This window comes from Simochromis diagramma, unplaced genomic scaffold (assembly GCF_900408965.1).
Source record: "Simochromis diagramma unplaced genomic scaffold, fSimDia1.1 OVJJ01000663.1, whole genome shotgun sequence".
NCBI classification, from domain to species: domain Eukaryota; kingdom Metazoa; phylum Chordata; class Actinopteri; order Cichliformes; family Cichlidae; genus Simochromis; species Simochromis diagramma.
Window position 1 is genome coordinate 2098128 of NW_024387049.1, and position 22934 is coordinate 2121061.

Consider the following 22934-nt stretch of genomic DNA (forward strand, 5'->3'; position numbering starts at 1 on the left):
GAATGTTTTTAACTCTGGGAAAGCAGCACGCACACCAGCACGGCTATATCTCTCCGCAGCTGCTTTTAATTTCCTGTGTTTGGCCTTTGTTTATCAGTCCTAGCCTCTAATCATTTATCTTCTACCTCTCAATCATTTGCACATTACAGGAAGTGTCCAGAAGGATTTGACTGCCTAAAAGTAGGGAGGAATCCAAACTATGGCTACACCAGCTTTGACACTTTCGGCTGGGCTTTCCTGGCACTTTTCCGTCTCATGACGCAGGACTACTGGGAAAAACTGTTTCACCAGGTGCAATTTTCTACTTTTGGTTTTTCATCTATCAGCATCCTGTAGTTACAACCTTCAACTTAAAAGTTCAATTTTCCTCTTATAGGTTCAGTGTTTTCAGCAGTGGCTCTAAGAGGTCAAACGCATTGCAACTTAAGGAAACACCTACAAACAGAAAAACGTCACCAAAGCTCACAAAAAAACAATAGAAGTTGAATAAAACACGATAGAAACAGAAAAACAACTCAAACGCTCACAAAGAAAAGACCCTTAGAAAACACAACAGAAGCATTTTTGGGGACAGAACAGCTGTGGAAGTGACGAGCTAACGCTGAAATGTACGAGCAAACATGCATTTACAGTGTCTTGCTATTAAAACACAGATTACCTGCATCTTCTGCCTCACTTCAGTCTTTCACATGTTCTGGTTTCTGTTACTTAAGCAGATGTTTCATCACTCTGTCTCCCAGATTTGTTCTTTTCTACTTCCTTTTGTTTTCCTTCTGTTTAGTTTTTTTCCCATGTCCTTTGTTCTTTATTCGACTTCTGTTGTCTTTTTATGAGCTTTTGGAGCGTTTTTCTATTTGCTGGTCTTCTCTGGGGCCAAAGTAGTTTTCACTTTCACAAAGAATCAGTAACTGGGTGACATAGTGGAGAAACACAACTAACATACTTAAACGGATATTGAATAAGACGTCACTTCACAAAGTGGCCAGAAACCTAAAAACAAATGAAAGACCAGCTGACTTCACAGCTAATAAATATGTGCTGAACTGCTAAAACCGTGGCTGTGATGTAGGTTTTTCCATTCATTTTAGTCACTTAAAGCAATCCCTTAACAATATGAAGGATATGGTGCCATGCTGAAATGCGCTGACATCGCTGACATATAGCAAAGATTTAAAATTGCAGCAATGTCAGATGTTCACTAGTAGTTCATACTGTAATATACAAAATAAGATATTTGGATGAGCAGGGAGAAACTGTGAAGTGTTAATAAATTAACTGTGTTGCTTTCTGTACTGAACTGTGTTGTTTAGCTTGAGCATATGATCTGCCTTATGACTATACACAGTGCTGAACCAGTGACTCCGGTGAATTTGCTTTTATTGCCTTTACTTTCTTTGATTCCCTCAGACTCTGCGCTCAGCTGGGAAGACCTACATGGTCTTCTTTGTTCTAGTGATCTTCATGGGCTCTTTCTACCTGGTCAACCTTATCCTGGCTGTGGTGGCCATGGCCTACGAGGAGCAGAATCAGGCAACCATCGCTGAGGCCTGGCAGAAGGAGAGAGAGTTTCAGATGGCCATGGAACAACTGAGAAGAGAGCAAAGAGTAAGTGCGGTGCATTGTCATATTTTCATGTGCGCTTTCAGCTGAAGACAGACACAACTGTAACTCTTTCAAACAATTTCATCCCATGTGAAGCTGGCAGCAAAAAGACAAGCACAGGAGACAGACTCAGTGTTGTCCCCGGAGCTGTCTCCATTCTGTGTGAAGTACACAGGAAGTATACGAAGAAGCAGCAGCAGAAGAAGACGATCTCACAGGACGCTGTCCGAAGAAACGGCAGAAGAAGCTGCAGAACAGAAGATGGAGCCCCTGGAAGAAGTAATGGTATGTAACCTTAAGGAGCGCGCTGTCGAGTTGTTAATGGTTGAAACCACAGAAGCTAATGCGTTCTTCCATATTTCTGTAGCCTCCTCTGTCCCCCCTGCCGGCCCACCCTCTGCTGGCCACACTATCCTCTCACCCGCTCAGCACCAGACGAGGAAGCCAGAACAGCATCTTCAGCTCCTTCCGCGTTCGCAACAACTCAGAGGCCGACTTCGCGGATGACGAGTACAGCGTTCACGGAGACGTCTTCAGGAGTCGCACCAGCTCCACAGCGACGCCATGGAAGAGGAGAACGGGCAGCGTGAGAAGCCACTGCTCCCAAATCTTCACCCCCAGCCTCAATGTCAACGGTCGACTGAACATCTCCCTCGACCACAATGGAGTCATGACTATGGGTCTGCTCACCCCTACGTCCATGCCAGCTCACAGCATGGAGAGAGTCAGGGAAGACACAGTGAGTGACGGAGCCTTTGTTATGAGACTGTTCTGAAAGGTTTAAATATGAGTTTATAAGAACATGACAATACAGCCTTGTTTGTTTGTTTTTTAGATATTTTCTGTTTGCCAGAAGCCCTCCAGCACAGAGGAGACAGTTCCAAGGCCTCTCCTGCAACCTTCCCCCACAGTGACAGATCCATCCCCCGTGCGCAGGAAAAGGGGCCTGAGCTCTGTCAGCTTTTATAGTGATGCCATGGACGGTGCGTCCATTTCACTGTTTAAGGAAGTGTTCAGAAATTACATCCCTTTTTGGGGATATATAAAGCTAGCTTAGCAAAAGGGTTGGAAACAGCTAGCCTGGTCTTGTCTGAAGGTTACTAGATCCTCTACAGGTCGCTAAATAACATATCCAGGAAGTTATTACATCAAAGAATAGTGTAACAAATGCATATATCTCCCATTATTTCTTTAGTACTGTTTTGTGTCATTAAGCAGATGACACCTAACATATTTAAGGTCCCAGCAGGTGGATTTTGCTACTTCCCAAACAAAGCCAAACCAGCTTTCCCCCTGATTTCTGTATTTATGCTCAGCTGTTATAATGAAGGCATAGTAGAAGAAATTAGAACTGGTTTTCTCAACCAACCCTCCACCTGCCCAAATAACATTTAACTTTAGTTAACTTTGCTAGCAGAGCAGCCTAATGTATATAACATTATGATTGTTGGAGCGATGTTTGCCTAGAGCGCCAAAGGACCCTAGAATCGCCCCTGGTTTCAGGTTTTAGCTGTTCAAAAATGATCAAGTTATCTGCAGATATAAAACATTTCCGTGTGGTGTCTCTGCAGAGCTGGAGGAGTCGAGGCAAAAGTGCCATCCCTGCTGGTACGCGTATGCCAAGAAGTATCTGATATGGGACTGCTGCCCCTGGTGGCTGAAGCTGAAGGAGTATGTGAAGCTAATGGTGATGGATCCTTTCCTGGATCTTGGTATCACCATATGCATTGTGCTGAACACCCTCTTCATGGCACTTGAACACTACCCCATGACTGATGAGTTCAACACCATGCTCTCAGTGGGCAATCTGGTAAGAGGGTTTTAAAGTTACCAGAGGGATGTTTCCAGCTTTTAACACACTTTCTATAAGTGCTGTCGGGTGCTAGATAAGGAGAGGAGAGTGGAACAGAGAGGAAACTGAACTGGCCGGCATTCAGATAATCCGTCTCTGTTTGCAGACAGGTTGTTTTTTAAAGCAGGTGCAGGACAGGAGGTCAAATACAGTGATGCTGATCCGCTGTCAAAGATTCTGTTTTAGACTATTTGCGATTATCTTTAATAACATGGAGTATTTTTAGCAAGAGGTGGAATTGATTTCCTGTAGTTCTGTTTTGAAATCTCTTCCTACCGGTGAATTTTAGACTCTGACAGAGATTTGGTAAATAAATAAATACATTAATACATTAAGTAATTTTAAAATTATATAACTTTATATGTACCTTTATATGAATAAATTAAAAACAACAACAAAAATGAAATAACATATTGAAATACATTGTTATATTTTCTGTTGAACTAAGGTTTGTGTGCAGAAACCTTCACTGAAATGTTTTTAGTTCACTCATTAATAAAATTCAAATTACACATCTTTTGAAGGCGGTTGTGTAAAATTGTTTATTTGTGGTCAACAAAAGAGAAACAACTCATCTAAAAGACAGTGAATGCTCTACTAATTAAGCTGTAGCTATATAATATTCCTAGTGTTTTGCTGGATTTTTCACCTCTAAATGTCTTTTTGTCACTCTGTGTTTTTTTTCTAGGTGTTCACTGGTATATTTACAGCTGAGATGGTACTGAAGCTGATTGCCATGGACCCCTATTACTACTTTCAACAGGGCTGGAACATCTTTGATGGCGTCATTGTTTGCCTCAGTTTAATGGAGCTGGGCCTCTCCAATGTGGAGGGACTGTCCGTCCTGCGATCTTTCAGATTGGTGAGGGAAATCTTGTTAATTCTCTGCGTTACTTTGAAGAAAATTTATTAATTATTTCCGATTGATCAGCTCCTGATGAACAGAAGACAAAACCTAGACACGGGAGCAGATTCAACTATTTGTAATGGGAAACAGACAGCTGATGAACTAAGGGTTCTCGGATGGGTGAAGTCTAAGATAAAAGTATGGACAAAGCATAATATGTCCATTAAAAAAAACGATGATACCTAGGAACAGAGTTGTCAGAGTTGCACATTTTATCTAATAACCAGACTACATCTAAAAACATAAAAGTCTCTTAAGGTTTTAACTCTGAAGTCTAGTTAACTTGTACAACTTGTACAGTGTAATAGTCAGTCTATTCTGAAGATGCAGCATCATTTGTCTTCACATTTCTCTTATCATAAGTTGCGAGTCTTCAAGCTGGCAAAATCCTGGCCCACTCTCAACACTCTCATCAAGATCATCGGCAACTCGGTGGGCGCCCTGGGAAACCTGACGCTGGTGCTGGCCATCATTGTTTTCATCTTCGCTGTGGTGGGAATGCAGCTATTCGGCAAGAACTATCAGGACTGTGTCTGTAAGATCTCCTTTGACTGTCAGATGCCTCGCTGGCACATGAAGGACTTCTTCCACTCCTTCCTGATTGTGTTCAGGGTCTTGTGCGGCGAGTGGATCGAGACCATGTGGGACTGTATGGAAGTGGCTGGCCAGCCCCTCTGCATCTTGGTCTTCATGTTGGTCATGGTCATAGGGAACTTGGTGGTAAGTTATTATGACTTGGCATTTAAACTCTAACCTGTTTAAGGTTATGTTGAGTGATAGTCTATATTTTTTGTACCGGCAAAGCTCACAAAAAGATTAAACTCAACAAGAGTTTCTTTTGAGAAGTGTCTGTGTGGCCTTTCCCCTGTTCCTCTGTGCTGCAAAGTTCAGACAGTAGAAATGAGTCAACCACAGTGTTGCACTGAGTGACATTTACCTCAATCCTACATGCACCACATTGCTGCTGCAAATGCCAACTACAGGATCAGGCACGAGGTGCAGTCAAAAAGCTGGAAAATGAATCCAGTCCTAATTTAAACTATCTGATCCCTCCTTCACGTTCTTTCATTGGAAAGCTTTCACTGGAAGTCCTGTTCTGATCAGCTGCGCTTGCATAGAGAGCAAACATCAACTTCTGTCACAAACTGACCAACTTTCATGCCGCAACCGTCACATTGCTCATAGCAGTGATCTCAAAGTCATAGCCACTCAACTCAGAGAGCATCCTCACATCATGTCAGGAGCACAGGCAACATGGTTGTTCACCAGAAATGACCCCAAAGTCAAACTTTCAGTGTGGAAATTACTGTCACATCACCATGTGGTAGCAAGTCATTCCCCACCACCCTGAGATTTGCCTCCAACTGTGCAGTTAAATTACCAACTGTGCAGGAACTGGGGCAGCACTTCCCCGGGAAATTACCTGGAAGGGGAGACTGAGAAAATTAAAGTTTGTTATTTTTGAACATACCTTAAATGCTTAGGTCAGTGGCTGAACTACTCTGAAAACAGACTTGTTAAAAAAAGGTGTCCAGGCAGTACGTGGAATTACTCAGCCTATTTAAACATATAGAAGTATGGATTTTTGTAAGCATTACAAAATGACTGAATCCATTGCTCCTTAATAAAGATTTAAAAAAATGGAGGATATGTGGAGGGTATGAGTGTATCATTTGTCTTTAACAGAAGAAGTGCTTTTGATGTTCAGGCAAAGTTGTGACAGGCAAAGTTATCCTTTAAACAGTATTTGATGACTAAGAGCGATGCAGTAGCGTTTCAATGCTACCAAATCCACTTGGTGATGTCACAAGTAATCTGGGATTACGTGGCACAAGAGAGGACTGCTGATTGTGTATTATGTGAATGGACCATCCTTCAAGTTAATTATGTTAAAATTTGCAAGCTGTATTAGTTTGTATATCTGTAAATGAGCAACTCTTCAGCATGCTGTATTAAATGAAAGTGTCATGGTCTTGCTTCAGATTAGATTTAGCAGAGTTTCTACCAAGTTTAATAGATTATAGATTTATGAGATGTGCAGATCATTTCGTTCTATTTTCATTTGCATTTTTACACATCACCTCAACTTAAAAACCCTCTGTTATTTGTGCTGCATCATATGTGTATTATCTACACATGTTGCCGTGCAAACTGAAGCGACAAGAGACAAACTCAGTGCTGGAGCAGCTTTACTGCCCTTTTATCCACCACTAAGGAGCTAAGCCTTACGGGTGAAATGGGGACCCAAGTGTTGCACAAACACCGCAGAGCGTTCACCTCGTTTAACACCAAGTTTTGATTTTTACTCATTTTGCAAGCCAACACATGCAGCTGTTAAAAAAAACAGCAGTTAATTCAGTTTTAATTGTATACGCCCACCCACATTCACTGCTCCTGCCATATGGCCAGCCGTTTCCTGTGAGCTGATATTAAAGAATACAAAAGCGCGCTGAATTTGCAGGATTTGTTTATACTCAACGTTGTTTTGCTTTGAATGTGGTGTCGTTCCAGTGGTGATCCTGGTAATAGAAATACATGCAGAAATACTTGTATTTTAGTATAGCATTATTTTAACCCAGTAAAAATCTAGTTTTATTTACTTGTTCACTTGCTCCCCTCGACTTTTGTAGTTAGGATAAGTTTAAATTCTTTTGACAAAAAATTAGCAAGAGATTTGCATAATTCAAACTCAGTCAAAAGAATGGTACTAGATATTTCTAGGTGTACATAGCAGTTTCTCAAGTATCACATAGATGCTATTAGTGGATAGAGACACTTTCATTGACTGTATTGCCTTGTTAGCCTAAAGATCAGATCACAACAGCGCTCCCTATGGAATTTAATGGACAGGAACTTCTCTGTGCACATGAATCGTGGGAAAGCAGTTTATCTGTGGGATTATCCAGGATGCTTAGGGGTGAGAAGGTCGGAGGGCATTCATCACTAATCATCTGCTCATGCTCCCCATCTCTGACTATAGCTCAGTGGCTAAAGATGATCCTTGCCAACTGTGCACATCACCCATGAAGGGAATGCACACACAGACACACACACATATGTGCAGTGTTATGCCCCGTGCTGCTGCTCTCTAAGCTAGCAGACAGATTACTTAGGAGTTGGATGCTTTGAACCTTGACTTCAGGAGGCCTGAAACATCAGCCATATGTGCCTGAGCGTATCATTGTTGCAGAACTTTGCGGGATTTGCCAATGTTGACAAAATATATGGGACATCATGTCAGGCATTATGTCAAATGATAAAGCATACATACATACTAAACAATTCAGAGCTTTGCGCATCAGATAGTGATACAAGCATAATATGGCTATACAATGTCCTGCTTTGTTAACCCTTTTCACACCAAGGATCTCTGCTCCAGGCCATATTAACACACTACCCACCACCACCTATTATTGTGGAGTGTGGCATATTGAATAAAGAGGCTGTGTGGAAATGGGATGTAGCATTTCTGTGCATAAGCAAATTTGGTTGAAATGTGTTTCTTATTTGTAGATGCAAAAAAGAAAGAGAGAAAGGGGCTTAAGTGGTTACGGCTAAATAGCTATAAACAAGTTTAATAGTTTCATCCATTCAGATGTAAGTAAACATACATTTTTTGGTATGTCAACAACAGGTGCTGAATCTCTTTCTGGCCCTGCTGCTGAGCTCCTTCAGCTCAGACAATCTCTCTGCTCCAGACGAAGACGGGGACTTGAATAACATTCAGATTGCCATCGCTCGCATCCATTCCGGCTTTTCCTGGATTGTCACAAGCGTCATCAACCTCTGCAACAGGAGCTTGAAGCGTCGAAAACACAAAGCCAAGGAAACCAGTCAGGCCCTCAAGCCGGTTGGAAATCACATGGAGAGCAATGGGGGGATTTTTGGACGTTATGGAGAGAAGTACATCGTACCAGAGGAGGACAGCTACATGACCAACCCAAACCTGACTGTCATTGTTCCTATCGCGCCTGGGGAGTCAGATGTGGAGTTTTTGGAGGAGGAGGAGATCTCAGAGTCATCAGAGGATGAAGAAAACAAACTGGTAAGTATGTCGTGCCCAGAATCATGTTTGGGGCTTAACTTCAGGCTTTAATGCTCTCTGAACTTACATACTTTAGAGAATGTGATTTTATCGGCATACTTTTCGCTAAGAATGAAATCTCATCTTGTCATTTGAAACGCTCAACTTGTTTGTTTGGCTTGTGTTTCTTATTATATAAATGAATAATTACTTGGTTTTTTGCTGTTTGTATATGCTGAGATAAACTCCAGAAGTCCACGTTGACAACAAATTATGATTTTGAAATTATTGTCTGATCTACCTATTAAATTGAGATGTGCTGGAATAATTGAAGTTTTTTTTAAAGATTTTTCAGAAGCTTTTAATTTTTACAAAGGGTCTGTATGAGAATGAACATGATATCAAAATGGCGGGATTAGTTTATCATGTTTAATGACTGGACACAGAAGGGCTGCACACTTTCCAAACTAGCTGTGGCTAAAACAGAGCTTATACTGTTTAACATATGTGTGTATGTTTAAGCATATATGTTTTGTGCTGGTAGCCTAAATATTATTAGTAACATCTGTGTTTTCTAATTCTGATGATGATGATGATGCTATGGAATCAGTCTGTCATAGAGTCCCGCACACCCACACACATGTTAATGAGATGTGGTTGAATGTGTGCCGAGCTATGCTTAAAGCTATATTTAGTACACACATGTTAAAGGGGTTGATTATCCCTAACTAACAGGAAAATGAGGCCATTACTATTTAAGCCACACATCTTATCCTTTGAATTTAGATTTTCAGTCCCATTGAGACACGTGTAGAAAATCAGGGTCCTAGCCACACAGTCAGCCTTTACAAACATTTGTGAAAGAATGGCTCGTTCCAAAGTGCTCACAGAATTTAAAGGTGGCGCTGTCACAGGATGTCACTGTAGCAAGAAGTCAGCATTCGATATCTCTTCCCTTCTAGATATTCCACGATCCACTGTAAGTGCTATTATTACAAAGGGAAAGCTTTTAGGAGCCACAGCAATGACCCGTGGAGTTACAGCCCACTTAAAGTTACAGTATCAGGTTGCCAAGTGGTAAGGTGCATAGTGAGTAAAAGTCACCAATGCTCTTCTGACTCAAAACCTCTTCTGGCATTAACATCAGCACAAAAACTGTGTGCTGGCAGCTTCATGTGTTTGGATGGCTGAGCAACTCCTGTAGGTTTGATGTTTAGGTCTCCCTGTATTTTTGTCCACAGCACTCTTTACACCCATTAGCGAGTACTGTAAGATTATATGATTATTAAGAGTACAAACATTGGAAGAACACATAATTGAAATCATTAAAATATAAAGGAAAGAAAATTGCAATTGAAAGCAGAACGCGTTTATAGAAATCAAAATGATAAAAACATGAACAACTGAACAAAAGAATCTGGGATTAAAGCAGTTCAAGACTTCAGTGTTAGAAACGCAGGACGTATACAGCAGACGGTGCATCGCTGAAGTGCCTGCCTAAACAGATATGTCTTTAGCACACTTCTGAAAGCCTCTTAGGGAATCTTAGGGAAGCACACCGAGCATTCGACGGGTCAGGCATCGCAGCTTGAAAAGCTCACCCCTGATCCGTAGGTGCATTAGTATTATTTGCCCAGCATTAGACAGCTAACTTACACACCAACACTGGACGAAGCTGTAATGACTGAGATACAGTTTGTTTCTTGTTTGCATTTCTGTACATATTAAATGAGTTTACCGTGCACTCAGCAACAGTAACTAACACCGTGTGTATAGTTGCTTTAATTTGCATGAAAACGCAACAGTGAGAGTGCAATAGCACTCCTCAGTTTTTGTATAGATTTGGATTTGACTGTGTTCATTCGAAAGCTTTAGAGTCAGACTGTCCTGCAGATCGGGCGTTTGTTGAGACGGAGGATGTGTCGTTCCTGTCCTGTCTGGCAGAAAAACAGGAGCAGGCCAGATGTGGAGCCAGGCGCTGTAGAGCAGATTAAACTGACACAGCTGAGCTGGGCAGCCTGCAGTCTGGTGCTCTCTCTTCCTCTTTCCCTCCCATGCGCTGCTGCACACCACACTAGAACTAGGCATCATGAAAAACGGGGGCGGGGGGGGACCTCCAATCGTCCATCAGCTTAACTGGGCATCTGCAGCTGCTCTGCATATGCAGAGCTTTAAACACACACAAAAGTGATAAACATATTATGTGTAAGAATATTGTTAAAAAGAAATCCTATAGTTAAGTATTTGAGTCTTCTCTAGAGTGTAAATAAATCTCCTTTGCTTAAATGGGATCAATTACTACTTTCTGATGTGCCATCAGTCCATTATGTTTCTCACTGTCTTTAAACTCTAAGATGAGCAATGCTGGTAATTTAGTTTCCAGATCCCGTGCACGCCCTTTAATGCTGGATTAAATTTCGTATCATTTTACGAGATTGAAGCTGCACCTCTGTCCTGTAAATCATATGAAATATGTTGTTGTTACAACACATGAAAATCTCATCAAAATTGCAGTAAGCCTCACAGGAGATTGAAAGTCCATCAAGGTGCGCCGGCTCTGATGGGATGAATGCACGCAGGCTCATGTGGAGCAGGAAAATGTGCTGCAACTTCTTTTTCTTTAAAAAAAACTCTTAATGTGTGACATGAATGTATGACAACAGCATCAGCAGTATCACAACAGGCTGGGGAACACAACCAGAACAAATCGCTGTTTGCTAGTTTAATATAGATTCATATTCTGTATTTACACATGCAGATGTCAAAGAGCTGAGGGCTGTTTCCATACGAGGGCACGTGATTGTAAACACTCAGACTTTATTTTGTAGGAGAAGATCAGCCTGTCAGAGGGCAGCACAGTGGATCTAAGGAAGCCCGGAGAGGAAGAGGATAACTTGTCAGTGCTGGATGAAGACAGTATGGAGCCTGATGAATGCTTTCCTGAATGTGAGCGAAAGTAGCAACCTCACTAAATCTGCTAACGTGCATTCATTTAAAATGTTTATTTTTTTCCTTCATGCTGTGATAAATGCCGGTTTGTTTTTTGACACGGTCATCAGTCTGCATGAGACACTGCCAGTGCTGTAACATCAACACCAGCCGTGGACTAGGACAGGCCTGGTGGAGGCTGAGGAAGACCTGCTACCAGATTGTGGAGCACAGCTGGTTTGAGACATTCATCATCTTCATGATCCTGCTCAGCAGTGGGGCTCTGGTAAGGGTCCTAGATCTAATTAGAGAGATTAGTATTGATCCAATACCAATATTAATTATTAATCTCTGGATTGACCAACAGTATCAGCAGTAGATTTGATGAGACGTTGAGCTGGCTGATGTCCAAATTGCACCTTTTGTGTAGTTTTAAAGAAAAAAACTTCTCACAGATGGTTTTCTTATGCTGAGCAATGGAAATGTAATGCTGCGTTTTCTTATACTGCAGGCATTTGAAGACATTTACATTGAAAAGAGAAAAGTCATAAAGGTGATGCTGGAGTACGCTGACAAAGTCTTCTCCTACATCTTCGTCCTGGAGATGTTCCTCAAGTGGATTGCATACGGCTTCAAGACGTATTTTACAAACTACTGGTGCTGGCTCGACTTTCTGATTGTGGATGTAAGTTAACGCTTTGCTGGTTTGGTTTTCAAATCATGTGACGTGAAAGGATGTAGCTGAATGTATGCCGTACTTGTGGGATTTATAGTTCTAATGATGCCAGATTTTTCACAGGAGAGCACGTGAATTCGCTCTAGACAACATTTTCAATACCTGAACCTGTTCGCTGCAGAACTAAGTGCTAATTCACACTGAAACAGTAGATACGTTGTAGACTTTTGCAGCTGCTCTCATGTCAGGATTTGGCCGTTCCCCAGTAGGATTTTGCCACACATTTGTGGGGAACTGGATGCGGTTCTGTAAGTGTTTAGTCACTCAAAGTGCCCGAGGCATGCAGCCCTTGACTTCCTCTGATTTCACCTGCTGTTACACAGATTGCCACAGACCGCTCTATTGTTAGGGTAAGTTGTAGTTAGCAGGTCCCAGGTGAGTATGGAGTCTGGGACTGGAAACTTGCATCCGCATCACAAATGCTTCTGTGTTTCTTCACTCGTAAGCGCTTTTTGTTGCGATATCAAAAGCCACCGTCTTGTTTCTAAACAAATGCTTTTCATATAAAATGAGATTTAAAATAAGAATAATTTAAAAAACCGCTCTCAGCAATCATCGTTTGAACCGCTTGGGTACAGGACCTTGGCTTTTATATCAAAAACAAACGCAGTTTCATGTGATCTGAGGCTTATCTACAGAAGATCTGGTTTACTGTGGAACGTAAAGTCTTGTTTTTGAACTGCACCAGCTGAATTCATGTGTGACCTGTTTGGTGTAACTCAGGTACCGAGCGTTCTCTGTTTTTTATGTTTAAAGGAAGTCCTAGCAAACTTTTCTTTCCTACTTTTGCTTTATTTTTGTATTTTTTTTGTCTGTATTGTGGTGGAGCCAAAGACTTCTGTAGTCCTGAAATTGATTTTGAGTATCTTCTTTAGATATATTGGCCAAACGCATCTTTAAAAGGACTTTTATAAAGAAATACAGATCATTGGGACCTTATTAGCCCTAAATTGTTTTGAATGAACTTATTGGATCAATTTGGAACAAAATGGGAAACAAATTTGGCAAAGAAAGATTAAACTTCTTTATAAAACTCACTCTATTTGATATATATACATATTTATATGCATATATAGCTGAGTATGCATGCATGGATACTGTTTTTACCATATGTGCATACTTGTCTGTGTTTTTTCATCATCCTTCATGACTCGACTTTCTCACATATCTTTCATGCCATTTTCATCCATAGCTGTCATCCAAGGGTCATTCAACAGCGGAATACCATTTTGTTTTGTCTCTTTTGGATGTAGAATAGAGTGGAAGTCTAAATTTGCTGAAACGATGATTCAAAAACCAAATCAAGTCTAAACCTCAAAAATACAATATTTGTGTTCCTAACTGTGGAATGTCCCAAAATACACACAAAAAATGTGACTATGGCTCTTTAAATGTTTCTGACGTGTCTCTTACGACTCTCCTCCGTTTTTTTGATTCTTTATAAGAGTCGCTAAAAATATACTCACTTTCTTGGCAAATGTCCTGATAAGACCAGTTGATATTGTTTTTTTCAGTACTTTTCGCTGTTTCCTCTCAAAGGTTTAAGCACAGATGTCTGTTTTATGATTCTCAGAGTTCATACACCTTTCTGTACTCCACATAGGTGTCCTTGATAAGCCTGGTAGCAAATTCACTGGGATATTCTGACTTTACTGCCATCAAGTCCCTGAGGACCCTCCGTGCTTTGAGACCTCTCAGAGCTCTGTCCAGATTTGAGGGCATGAGGGTGAGAAATATGTTTTCTGTCCTTTGCTGTCACTGTCGGCTACTAACATCCTGATTAATCTCATTAATATTCTTTCACTTATGGATAAACCCTTAGTTATAAAGCAACTTTAGCATTGGGACTACCACAACAGCTTAATTGGTTAGTAGTTTTCTACAAGGTAGAAATGTCTCAACAGCTGCTGAGTGGATAAAACTTTGGAACTGATGTCACTGTGGATGTGTTGTAGTATTTCAGGGATTTGTTACATGTAAAGTCTTTACTTATCCAACGAAAGACAGCAGTTCTTTAGCTTCTTGCTAGATTAGCCCTAAACTTTGTGCAAACATGTATAGTTCCCAATCTTATTGTAAAAAATGTAAATTACTCTAAAGTTCTGACAACCAGATTTTCCAGCAGTATATGTGTTTTATAGGGTACATGCTGAACCGAGCCATACTAAATGTAAACTTTACAGTACTGTTATACTTTTATAACAGTAGCTGTTAGCTGTTATACTTTTATTTTAGTGACTGTGATTTAATGCAGTTTTCGCAAACAGTTTAAATGGTAAATGGACTGGTTCTTATATAGCGCTTTTCTACTCTTCTGAGCACTCAAAGCGCTTTACACAACTTGTGCATTCACCCATTCACACCCATTCGCACAAGCACATTTTTCTAGGTGCTTTCTAAGTAACATTTACACACACTCATACTCCAATGGTTTGGGGTTAGTATCTTCCCCAAGGATATTTGGCATGCAGACTAGGGGAAGCCAGGAATCGAACCACCAACCTTCCGATCAGTAGATGACCTGCTCTACTGAGCTACAGCCACTCCGTTTATTTAACTGCCACTTTATTAGGTACATCTTTTTACCTGCTTACTAACACCTAATCACATGGAAGCAACCCAATTCATTTAGGCATGGAGACATGGTAAAAGGACCAGCTTAGGTTCAAAGCAAGCACCAGAATGTGGGGGGAGATGATTTGAGTGATTTTGATTTGGGCTCTGAAAACAAAGGGGGTCTCACACTAATACTAGCAAGGTGTAGCTCATAAAGTGGCCATGTGTATAAACGTGTGTGTCTGTCCATATACCCTGAATTTGTATGACAGTATCGCCACATTGTTATGTATCCCACTGACTTTTCCTGTACTTTCAAAAATCATACATGTGATTTAGAGTGAAATTGATTATCAACACACAGCACATACAGCACATGTATTATCATACAAGGGATTGTCATAACGTAAATCACTGTGAAAAATTGTCCTGTTGGCTTCAAGTTAGAATTGGGAAACTAAACTTCAACTATCACATCATAGCATATGTAGAAAACAAGATTACCAGACTAGCGTGCACTGCAGAGATCACAAAGATAAGCTGTTTACAACAATAGAATATACTTTATTTCTCTGGGACTGACCTGATTTCTTGTTTGCTCATCAGGTCGTGGTGAACGCCCTCATAGGAGCTATTCCCTCCATTATGAATGTGCTGCTCGTGTGTCTCATCTTCTGGCTCATCTTCAGTATCATGGGAGTCAATCTGTTCGCCGGCAAATTTGGAAAGTGCGTGAACAGAACGGGGTTCATCCACAGTGTCTCTTTGGTCAACAACAAGTCAGACTGCCTCACCATGAATGACACCCAGTTCTACTGGACAAAAGTCAAGGTCAACTTTGACAATGTGGGGCTTGGCTACCTTTCTCTTTTGCAAGTGGTAAGTTGATTTTATTTTTAACCTGTCAAACATGATGCCAGCCTGTTTTTGCTAATAAACACCTTGAGAACTTGTTCACTACTCATGTTGTTGTTTTGTTCCTCTCCTGTTCTGTCCAGACACTTAAATCAGTCTCTCTCATGTTGCAATATTTACAGCAGATCATAAAAGACATTTCACTGTTGTTTTCTTTCTAAAAATGAAATCAGCTGTTACTATAACATTACAATGCAGCGCCTGGACTATGACATTGTACTATATTCTCTTATTTACAGGCTACATTTAAAGGATGGATGGAAATAATGTATGCAGCTGTTGATTCAAGAGGAGTAAGTATATTATTTTCTTCCACACCTATACCATGAAAATTCTAACTAACTAACTGACTAATGAACCCATTTGTTTTTAGGTGGAGGAACAACCGATAAAAGAAATCAACCTCTACATGTACCTCTACTTTGTAGTCTTCATCATATTTGGCTCCTTCTTCACCCTCAATCTCTTCATCGGTGTCATCATTGACAATTTCAATCAGCAGAAAAGAAAGATGAGTATTAAAAACGCTGATTTCAGGCTGGGATCACTTGATATTTGCGTGCAGTTCTTATTATTTGAAGCTGCAGAAATAAATGCATGAATAGTCCAATAAAAGTACAAAGGAAAATTTTCTATAGTAAGAATTAGGTGGCAGGATTTTTGGTTTTAATTCCCCCAGATTGAACATTTAAAAGAAAACAACTCCTGTCATTGTTTTAGGAAAGAAAGTAACGTGAGATATTTTTCTTTTCCACTTAGGAGGACAAGATATCTTCATGACTGAAGAGCAGAAGAAGTACTACAATGCTATGAAGAAGTTAGGAACTAAAAAACCTCAAAAGCCAATACCCAGACCCACGGTAAAGCTATATAAATTGCAAATGTAGCACATTTTTAAGATACAGATTTTTACCTGTACACTTTATATATTGTTTAAAATATTTTTTATTTTTTTGAAGTGATATCATTAACCTTGCAAACCTTGTTAAGGATTATATAAATTAAATTGTATTCTTGCTTGTTCTTTCCCGATCCTAGAACATTATCCAAGCCTTCTTCTTTGATCTGGTGTCTAAGCAAGCCTTCGACATTATGATCATGATGCTCATCATTGTCAACATGGTGACCATGATGGTGGAAACCGATGAGCAGTCAGAGCGAATGGAGTCCATCCTCAACAAGATCAACCTGGTTTTTATTGTGATCTTCACCACCGAATGCCTGATCAAGATCTTTGCCCTCCGTTGTTATTTCTTCACCGTTGCATGGAACATTTTTGATTTCGTGGTGATAATTCTCTCTATTGTCGGTAAGAAGTAAAAAAAAATCTTTTTGTTTACAATTTTTGTAAATGCCAAGCTAGTGAAAAAACCAGTCAGAAAAGATGAGGAGGGAAAATTGTAAGTGTCCACCTGTAAAAAACATACCTGTTTTGGGGGTTGTCTCATTGTTGTCCTGTTGTTATTTCAACATCTAAGCAACCCAGTCTTTAAGTCTGACCTCATTAGCCATTTCCGGGTCCAAACTTTGCTTCAGGTCCCACAGTCACTTTAACATCGCTGAAAGTTAAACACTGTCTAAATTCTTTCATCTTTAATAAAATGATCTGTGTGGCTGTTCTACCAGGAGTAACAATTGAGTTTAACATCCAGGCATCCATGAAAACAGAATTTATGAAATGAGTTAGAAGTTAGCAGGGAGTTAGCTTGCTAGTTTCTACCTAAACATGATATAGCATGTTGTGACTGAGGGATTTCTGAAAAAATTAAAATGTACAGCTCTGCTATCACTTCCAAAATAAATGAAGATGGAAAACTAAACAGCAGTGACGTTTGTAGGGTTACTGAAGTTGGACTAGCTGGTATATAATGATGTGCTGCGCGGTGGCTAGGCACAGAGCTACGGTTAGCATAATACAGTGGCTTGCAAAAGTATTTGGCCCCCTTGAACTTTTCCACATTTTGTCACATTACAGCCACAAACATGAATTAATTTTATTGAAATTCCACATGAAAGACCAATACAAAGTGGTGTACACGTGAGAAGTGGAACGAAAATCATACATGATTCCAAACATTTTTTACAAATAAATAACTGCAAAGTGGGGTGTGCGTAATTATTCAGTCCCCTGAGTAAATACTTTGTAGAACCACCTTTTGCTGCAATAACAGCTGACCACATCAATATCCCACAAGTTTAATTTACTTGATGTTATACTCTGATTAAAAAGGGCTTTTTGAACAGTATATGAATTACAGTGCTGCAGGTTAATTTGAGTGTGTCATTGTGCAATGAGACAAATCACTTCCTGTCTGCTCTCATTTCAGGGATTGTTCTTGCTGACATTATTGAGAAATACTTTGTATCGCCGACCCTGTTTCGAGTCATCAGACTGGCAAGGATAGGACGTGTACTCCGACTTATACGTGCAGCCAAAGGAATAAGGACTTTACTGTTTGCCTTAATGATGTCCATGCCAGCACTGTTCAACATTGGTCTCCTACTTTTCCTTGTCATGTTCATCTATGCAATCTTTGGCATGGCAAACTTTGCCTATGTGAAGAAACAAGATGGAATCGATGATATGTTTAACTTCGAGACCTTTGGGAATAGTATGATCTGCCTTTTCCAGATCAGCACCTCGGCAGGCTGGGACAACCTGCTCAGCCCTATAATGTCCAGCCCCCCAGATGAGTGTGACCTCAACTTCATCAACACAGGCACCAACACCCGAGGAAACTGCGGCAACCCCTCGGTGGGCATAGCTTTCTTTGTCAGTTACATTATCATTTCTTTCCTCATTGTGGTAAATATGTATATAGCTATCATTCTGGAGAACTTCAGTGTTGCCACAGAGGAGAGCACAGAGCCCCTGAGCGAGGATGACTTTGAAATGTTTTACGAGGTTTGGGAGAAGTTTGACTCAGAGGCCACGCAGTTCATTGAGTTCTCCATGCTGTCGAACTTTGCTGACACTCTGTCGGAACCGTTGCGTATCCCAAAGCCCAACAAAATCCACCTGATCTCCATGGACCTCCCTATGGTCAGTGGGGACAGAATCCACTGCCTGGATATTTTGTTTGCCTTCACAAAACGCGTCCTGGGAGAGTCGGGGGAAATGGATGCCCTGAAACAGCAAATGGAGGAGAAGTTCATGATGACCAACCCGTCCAAAGTTTCCCACGAGCCCATCACCTCCACACTGCGGCGCAAACTCGAGGAGGTGTCTGCGATCGTCATCCAGAGGTGTTACAGGAGGCATCTTGTGCGCCGGCAGATGAAGCAGGCGTCCTACCTCTACAGACAGATAAACTACGAGACAGTCGTGGATGTGGAGAATGCTCCAGAAACAGAGGGTCTGATAGCCACCATGATCCAGCATTATGGGCCTGTGGGGGCTGCAGAGACAGCAGACGACACTGTAACATCCTCCCCACCATCTTATGATAGTGTGACCAGGGCAGCCTCTCTGAGCCTCTCTGAGGTGATCCGATCAGTATCCAGAGACTCTGAACTCAGGGAGCCTGGGGAAAACTATGAGGAAACTTTTCTTTGAGAGTCAGTTGAACGGAGGGTGATTGTATTGTTTTTGTCTGTTTTGTTTACAGCAGAGAATATGCATTGAAATAACTCACGGTCTAAGAGAAGAAAAAAAAAGCTTTTATATTTTAACAGATATGGAGGGAATATGCAATGTGTTTAGGTAACTCGGCCTCTATTTTCTTAATGGAAGATGTCAGTTATGCCACAACGTTCAAAAGAGTACCATGGACAGCTCTGAAGTTAAACGTCATCTTAAAAATATCACAATATGACATCAGACATAATCACGCACTCTTTTTTAATATCGACCTAGACCTATCAAGACAAAGCCACAACATTAAAACCAGCTCCCTTGTATCGTATTGGTCCTCACTGTGCAGCAAATACAACTCTGAGTCATTGAAGTAAGGAAACCAGAAGACTTGCAAAGGTCATTTGTGATATCTGGCACCAAGTTGTTAGAAGCAGATTAATCAGATTTAGAATAAGGTCTTCCGTTGAATGGATTTGTTTATCCACCACTTTATAAGACAACTAAACATTGCACTTGCTGCAACCAGTTGGCAAACATTTGAGTCAAGTCCCCATAGCAAAGAGATTGCTCACAGATGAGTTGCGCTCACACAAAAGTCGGGTGTGACTGATGCCGACATTGCTGCAGTCTGTCTGCCTTTATAAATCATTTATTTGCAAACCTTCGACAATCTGTCTGAAAGTGACTGCAGTCCGTCTGAATTGAACCACAATTGTTTGGAGACAGGTTGCTGCCCACCAGGCAAACTGTGCAGTCACAATCTTTTACCCTCTAGGCAAGCAACTGGCCACCACAACTCCTTACAACCTGTCTTCAACAGCAAAAAAAATGAAATGCAATCACTGATTTTTCCTAATCACAAGGAGGTTGCCATCCTACTTTTACATTAGTGTGACTGAGCCATTAGAGAATTAGAGAGTTAGATTAGAGAGTGTTTACTTGCAGATTAATAAAACTATCCATTGACAGATGCCAATGAAACAACATCATGACTTCAAGGAATTTACAACAGTAGTTTACACTAATAAATTTTTATTGCTAAAACCAGGAGTCCTCGTGAAGTAAAATTTGTGTCTGAAGCAACACATCCCTCCTCAAGGCCAAGAACTGTCACCTGCAGTGAAAAGCTTCTCTCTGATTGCATGATAAATGGACAAGCAAAACCCCCGAGAGAACGGCAGACAAAAAAAGAAATTGGTTTCTCAAACTGAGAAATACAAGATATATGCAGCAAATTAAAAATTATTAAAGAAAGGTATTAAAGAATGCGTCTAAGTAACAAACTGACGATACAATCAAAAACAGATTTGGCTAAAAGTTTCATGAAGTTAAAAATATATATTTGTTGAATAAGTTATTTTCTACAAATACAAATTTGATAGAAATGTCCAAATGTTTTGATGGCAGTCAGTCTCGCCTGCAGGCTGAAGTTTCTAGTTTTAATTGACTGTGGCACTTTTAAAGTGCTAATTCAGGTTTTAATATGTTAATGCATACTACCGTATTACAGTTTTAACCAAAGCTTACAACTTTAGCAATTGCTCATCCAGAATGCAGGAAAAAACATAGCCAAGCCAAACCCATAAAATGACATTCATTTTACTACTTTTTGTCAACAAAATATCATTTTTGATTAAATGAAGGTGATATATGCATTTTCAGATGACAGAAAACAAGCAGTATTTCATATTCATTATAAAAAAAAAATACTATAGTACAATGAAACCTTTTACAGCTATTTTGTCATGTATACTGCATTGCACATTTAACTTGTGTGTCAGTTACTAAGAAGGGCTGTGTGTACTGATGATCCCTGAATCATGTGCCTGATATTGATTATTGTCCGCACACTCTGAATCTCTTTAGACCGTTTAATTTGATCTGACTGATGTGGGTTTGAAGAGCATGCATGCACTGAAAGCTCATTTTGTAATTAAGCGCGTAAACAGCTTCTAGGCTGTATAATGAGTGTAAAGCTAATTTTTACATATTTTTTGTGATATATTTATATTTAAAGACCGTTTCAGTGACTCTCATAGTGGCCATTATACGATATGTTAAAACTATAAAAATATAATATCTTCATTTTTATATAAAAGACTTTCCTTGAGGACCTGGTTGTCTGTAATGCACTTAGGTTAAACATTTTATCGATTGTTTTACTGAATGATAATAAAGCTCTTTTACAGACCTGTGGATTTTCACTGACCACACAGTGGACAGTTAAAGCTGCGCTCAGAACCGAGCAGCATCCCAGCATCTTCATTTTCACATGAGGAACCAGTTAACTGATTTGACCTCATTACAAGTCAGGGCGATATTAAATCTCTCTCTCGCTCAATCTCTCTCAGAGTCCATGTGTTTAAAAAAAAAAGCCAAACAGATGTGCAGAAACCTTTGCATCACTGTGCTGTCCTTGTGAGTGTGCTCGTATTGCCCTTTGCAGCTTAAATTTGTTCATAATGCCAGCACAAAAGCAACATGACCACAAAAACCCCTCAACAACCAGCCTGAATGATCTTAATCATTTCCACTCATTGTTATTTTTTTAGTTTGTTTTAGTTTTTTCATTCTGACGCAGACTCATGTGTCAGTGATGTGATGTGATGATACAGTGAGGGGAGATTTATAACACATGCGAAAAATTTAGCAATACTTTGAAGAGCCACAGAAACTAACTACAAAACCAGTTTTACAGTTTTCATACCTCGAGACGTCAGTGTGTTTTTCTACTTAATATGTTTTAGATATTAGTGTCAAATTCATTGTTTAAACACACCAACATTTTCAGTTTGCTAAAAAAAAAAAAAAAAAATCAAGGGTGCCAATTTGGATTTAGCTCCAAAGAGATTTCCTCTCTCTCGTTGTCGGGTGGTCAAATCCAACTCTGACCAGCTGGGATGGAGGGATAATCTGTGTGTAAAAAAAAGAAAAAAAGGTGGGGGGTGGTTCACTTGTTTTAATTACACACTCGCAGACACACAAACACACACACAGTCTTCCTCTCTCTCTTCCTGTCTTTCGCACTCTTACACACTTGCGTGCACACATGCATTAACACGTCCGCCATACACACGCTATACTCTTCGACCGTGGTAACAGACAGATGCTCGCTTTAAATTGAATTTGGGTTTTTATGCGTGAAGGGCTGGAAAAAAATGTGACGTGACTGGATGTGACTTGGTAATTGATCTGATGTTTTTTTAAGCGTTGGGACATGTGGCGGAGATTAAAGCTTCATCACGGAGAGAAACTAAAATATTTTTTAAAAGATTAAAAAGGCACTATGTGTAATTACAAAATGCACAGCCACAGTAAGAATAAATAAATAAAAAAGAAGCGACGACAACGTAATGCTTTAGAAACACTGACTGCATATGATGTGAACACCTAATACAAGGGACATATGATGAATATGGCACCAGTATATTCATACATACATATAGATAACAATAAATTTAAAAAAGGTCATGACTCATGTTGTGTCTCATCATCGTCAGTCTTTAAGGTCAATCTTGGTTCTCCACTCTTGGAGTACAAACATTTACACTTCAGCTGTTTTTAATGAATCTCTGACTTCTTGGCTTTGTGGTTTTTATGGAAGCCTGTCTCTGCCAAAAAAAATAAAAATGAAAAAAGCGATAAAAATTGAAAGAAAAACATTAAAAATAAAACGTTATGTTGGAAAAATTGATACACTGTGAGCAAAAAATTGAGAAGAATATGAGCTTAAAGCTTTATATAGTTATGGGAAAAGTTATGTCACTTCAAAAGATCTTAAATAGGTGGTCGACACTTTTTTCCTGGCATGGACCTTCTAAAGTCTGAAGTTTCTAA

The 22934-nt window shown here is 40.1% G+C and overlaps 1 protein-coding gene across 1 annotated transcript in view; it reads left to right on the forward strand.

The window, feature by feature from the left end:
• LOC120741863 (sodium channel protein type 4 subunit alpha B-like) overlaps positions 1 to 21509 on the forward strand; it is a 41775-nt gene extending 20266 nt beyond the window's left edge. Inside the window, exons 9-27 of the mRNA XM_040044952.1 lie at positions 150 to 291; positions 1408 to 1605; positions 1699 to 1887; positions 1970 to 2341; positions 2438 to 2585; positions 3174 to 3412; positions 4143 to 4316; positions 4725 to 5081; positions 7996 to 8406; positions 11214 to 11331; positions 11445 to 11599; positions 11825 to 11998; positions 13653 to 13775; positions 15212 to 15484; positions 15760 to 15813; positions 15894 to 16031; positions 16276 to 16380; positions 16559 to 16829; positions 17848 to 21509. Coding sequence (XP_039900886.1) covers positions 150 to 291; positions 1408 to 1605; positions 1699 to 1887; positions 1970 to 2341; positions 2438 to 2585; positions 3174 to 3412; positions 4143 to 4316; positions 4725 to 5081; positions 7996 to 8406; positions 11214 to 11331; positions 11445 to 11599; positions 11825 to 11998; positions 13653 to 13775; positions 15212 to 15484; positions 15760 to 15813; positions 15894 to 16031; positions 16276 to 16380; positions 16559 to 16829; positions 17848 to 19076 — 4870 coding nt within the window. The 3' untranslated portion in view covers positions 19077 to 21509. The remainder of the gene's footprint in view (positions 1 to 149; positions 292 to 1407; positions 1606 to 1698; positions 1888 to 1969; positions 2342 to 2437; positions 2586 to 3173; positions 3413 to 4142; positions 4317 to 4724; positions 5082 to 7995; positions 8407 to 11213; positions 11332 to 11444; positions 11600 to 11824; positions 11999 to 13652; positions 13776 to 15211; positions 15485 to 15759; positions 15814 to 15893; positions 16032 to 16275; positions 16381 to 16558; positions 16830 to 17847) is intronic.
• The last annotated feature ends 1425 nt before the right edge of the window (positions 21510 to 22934 follow it).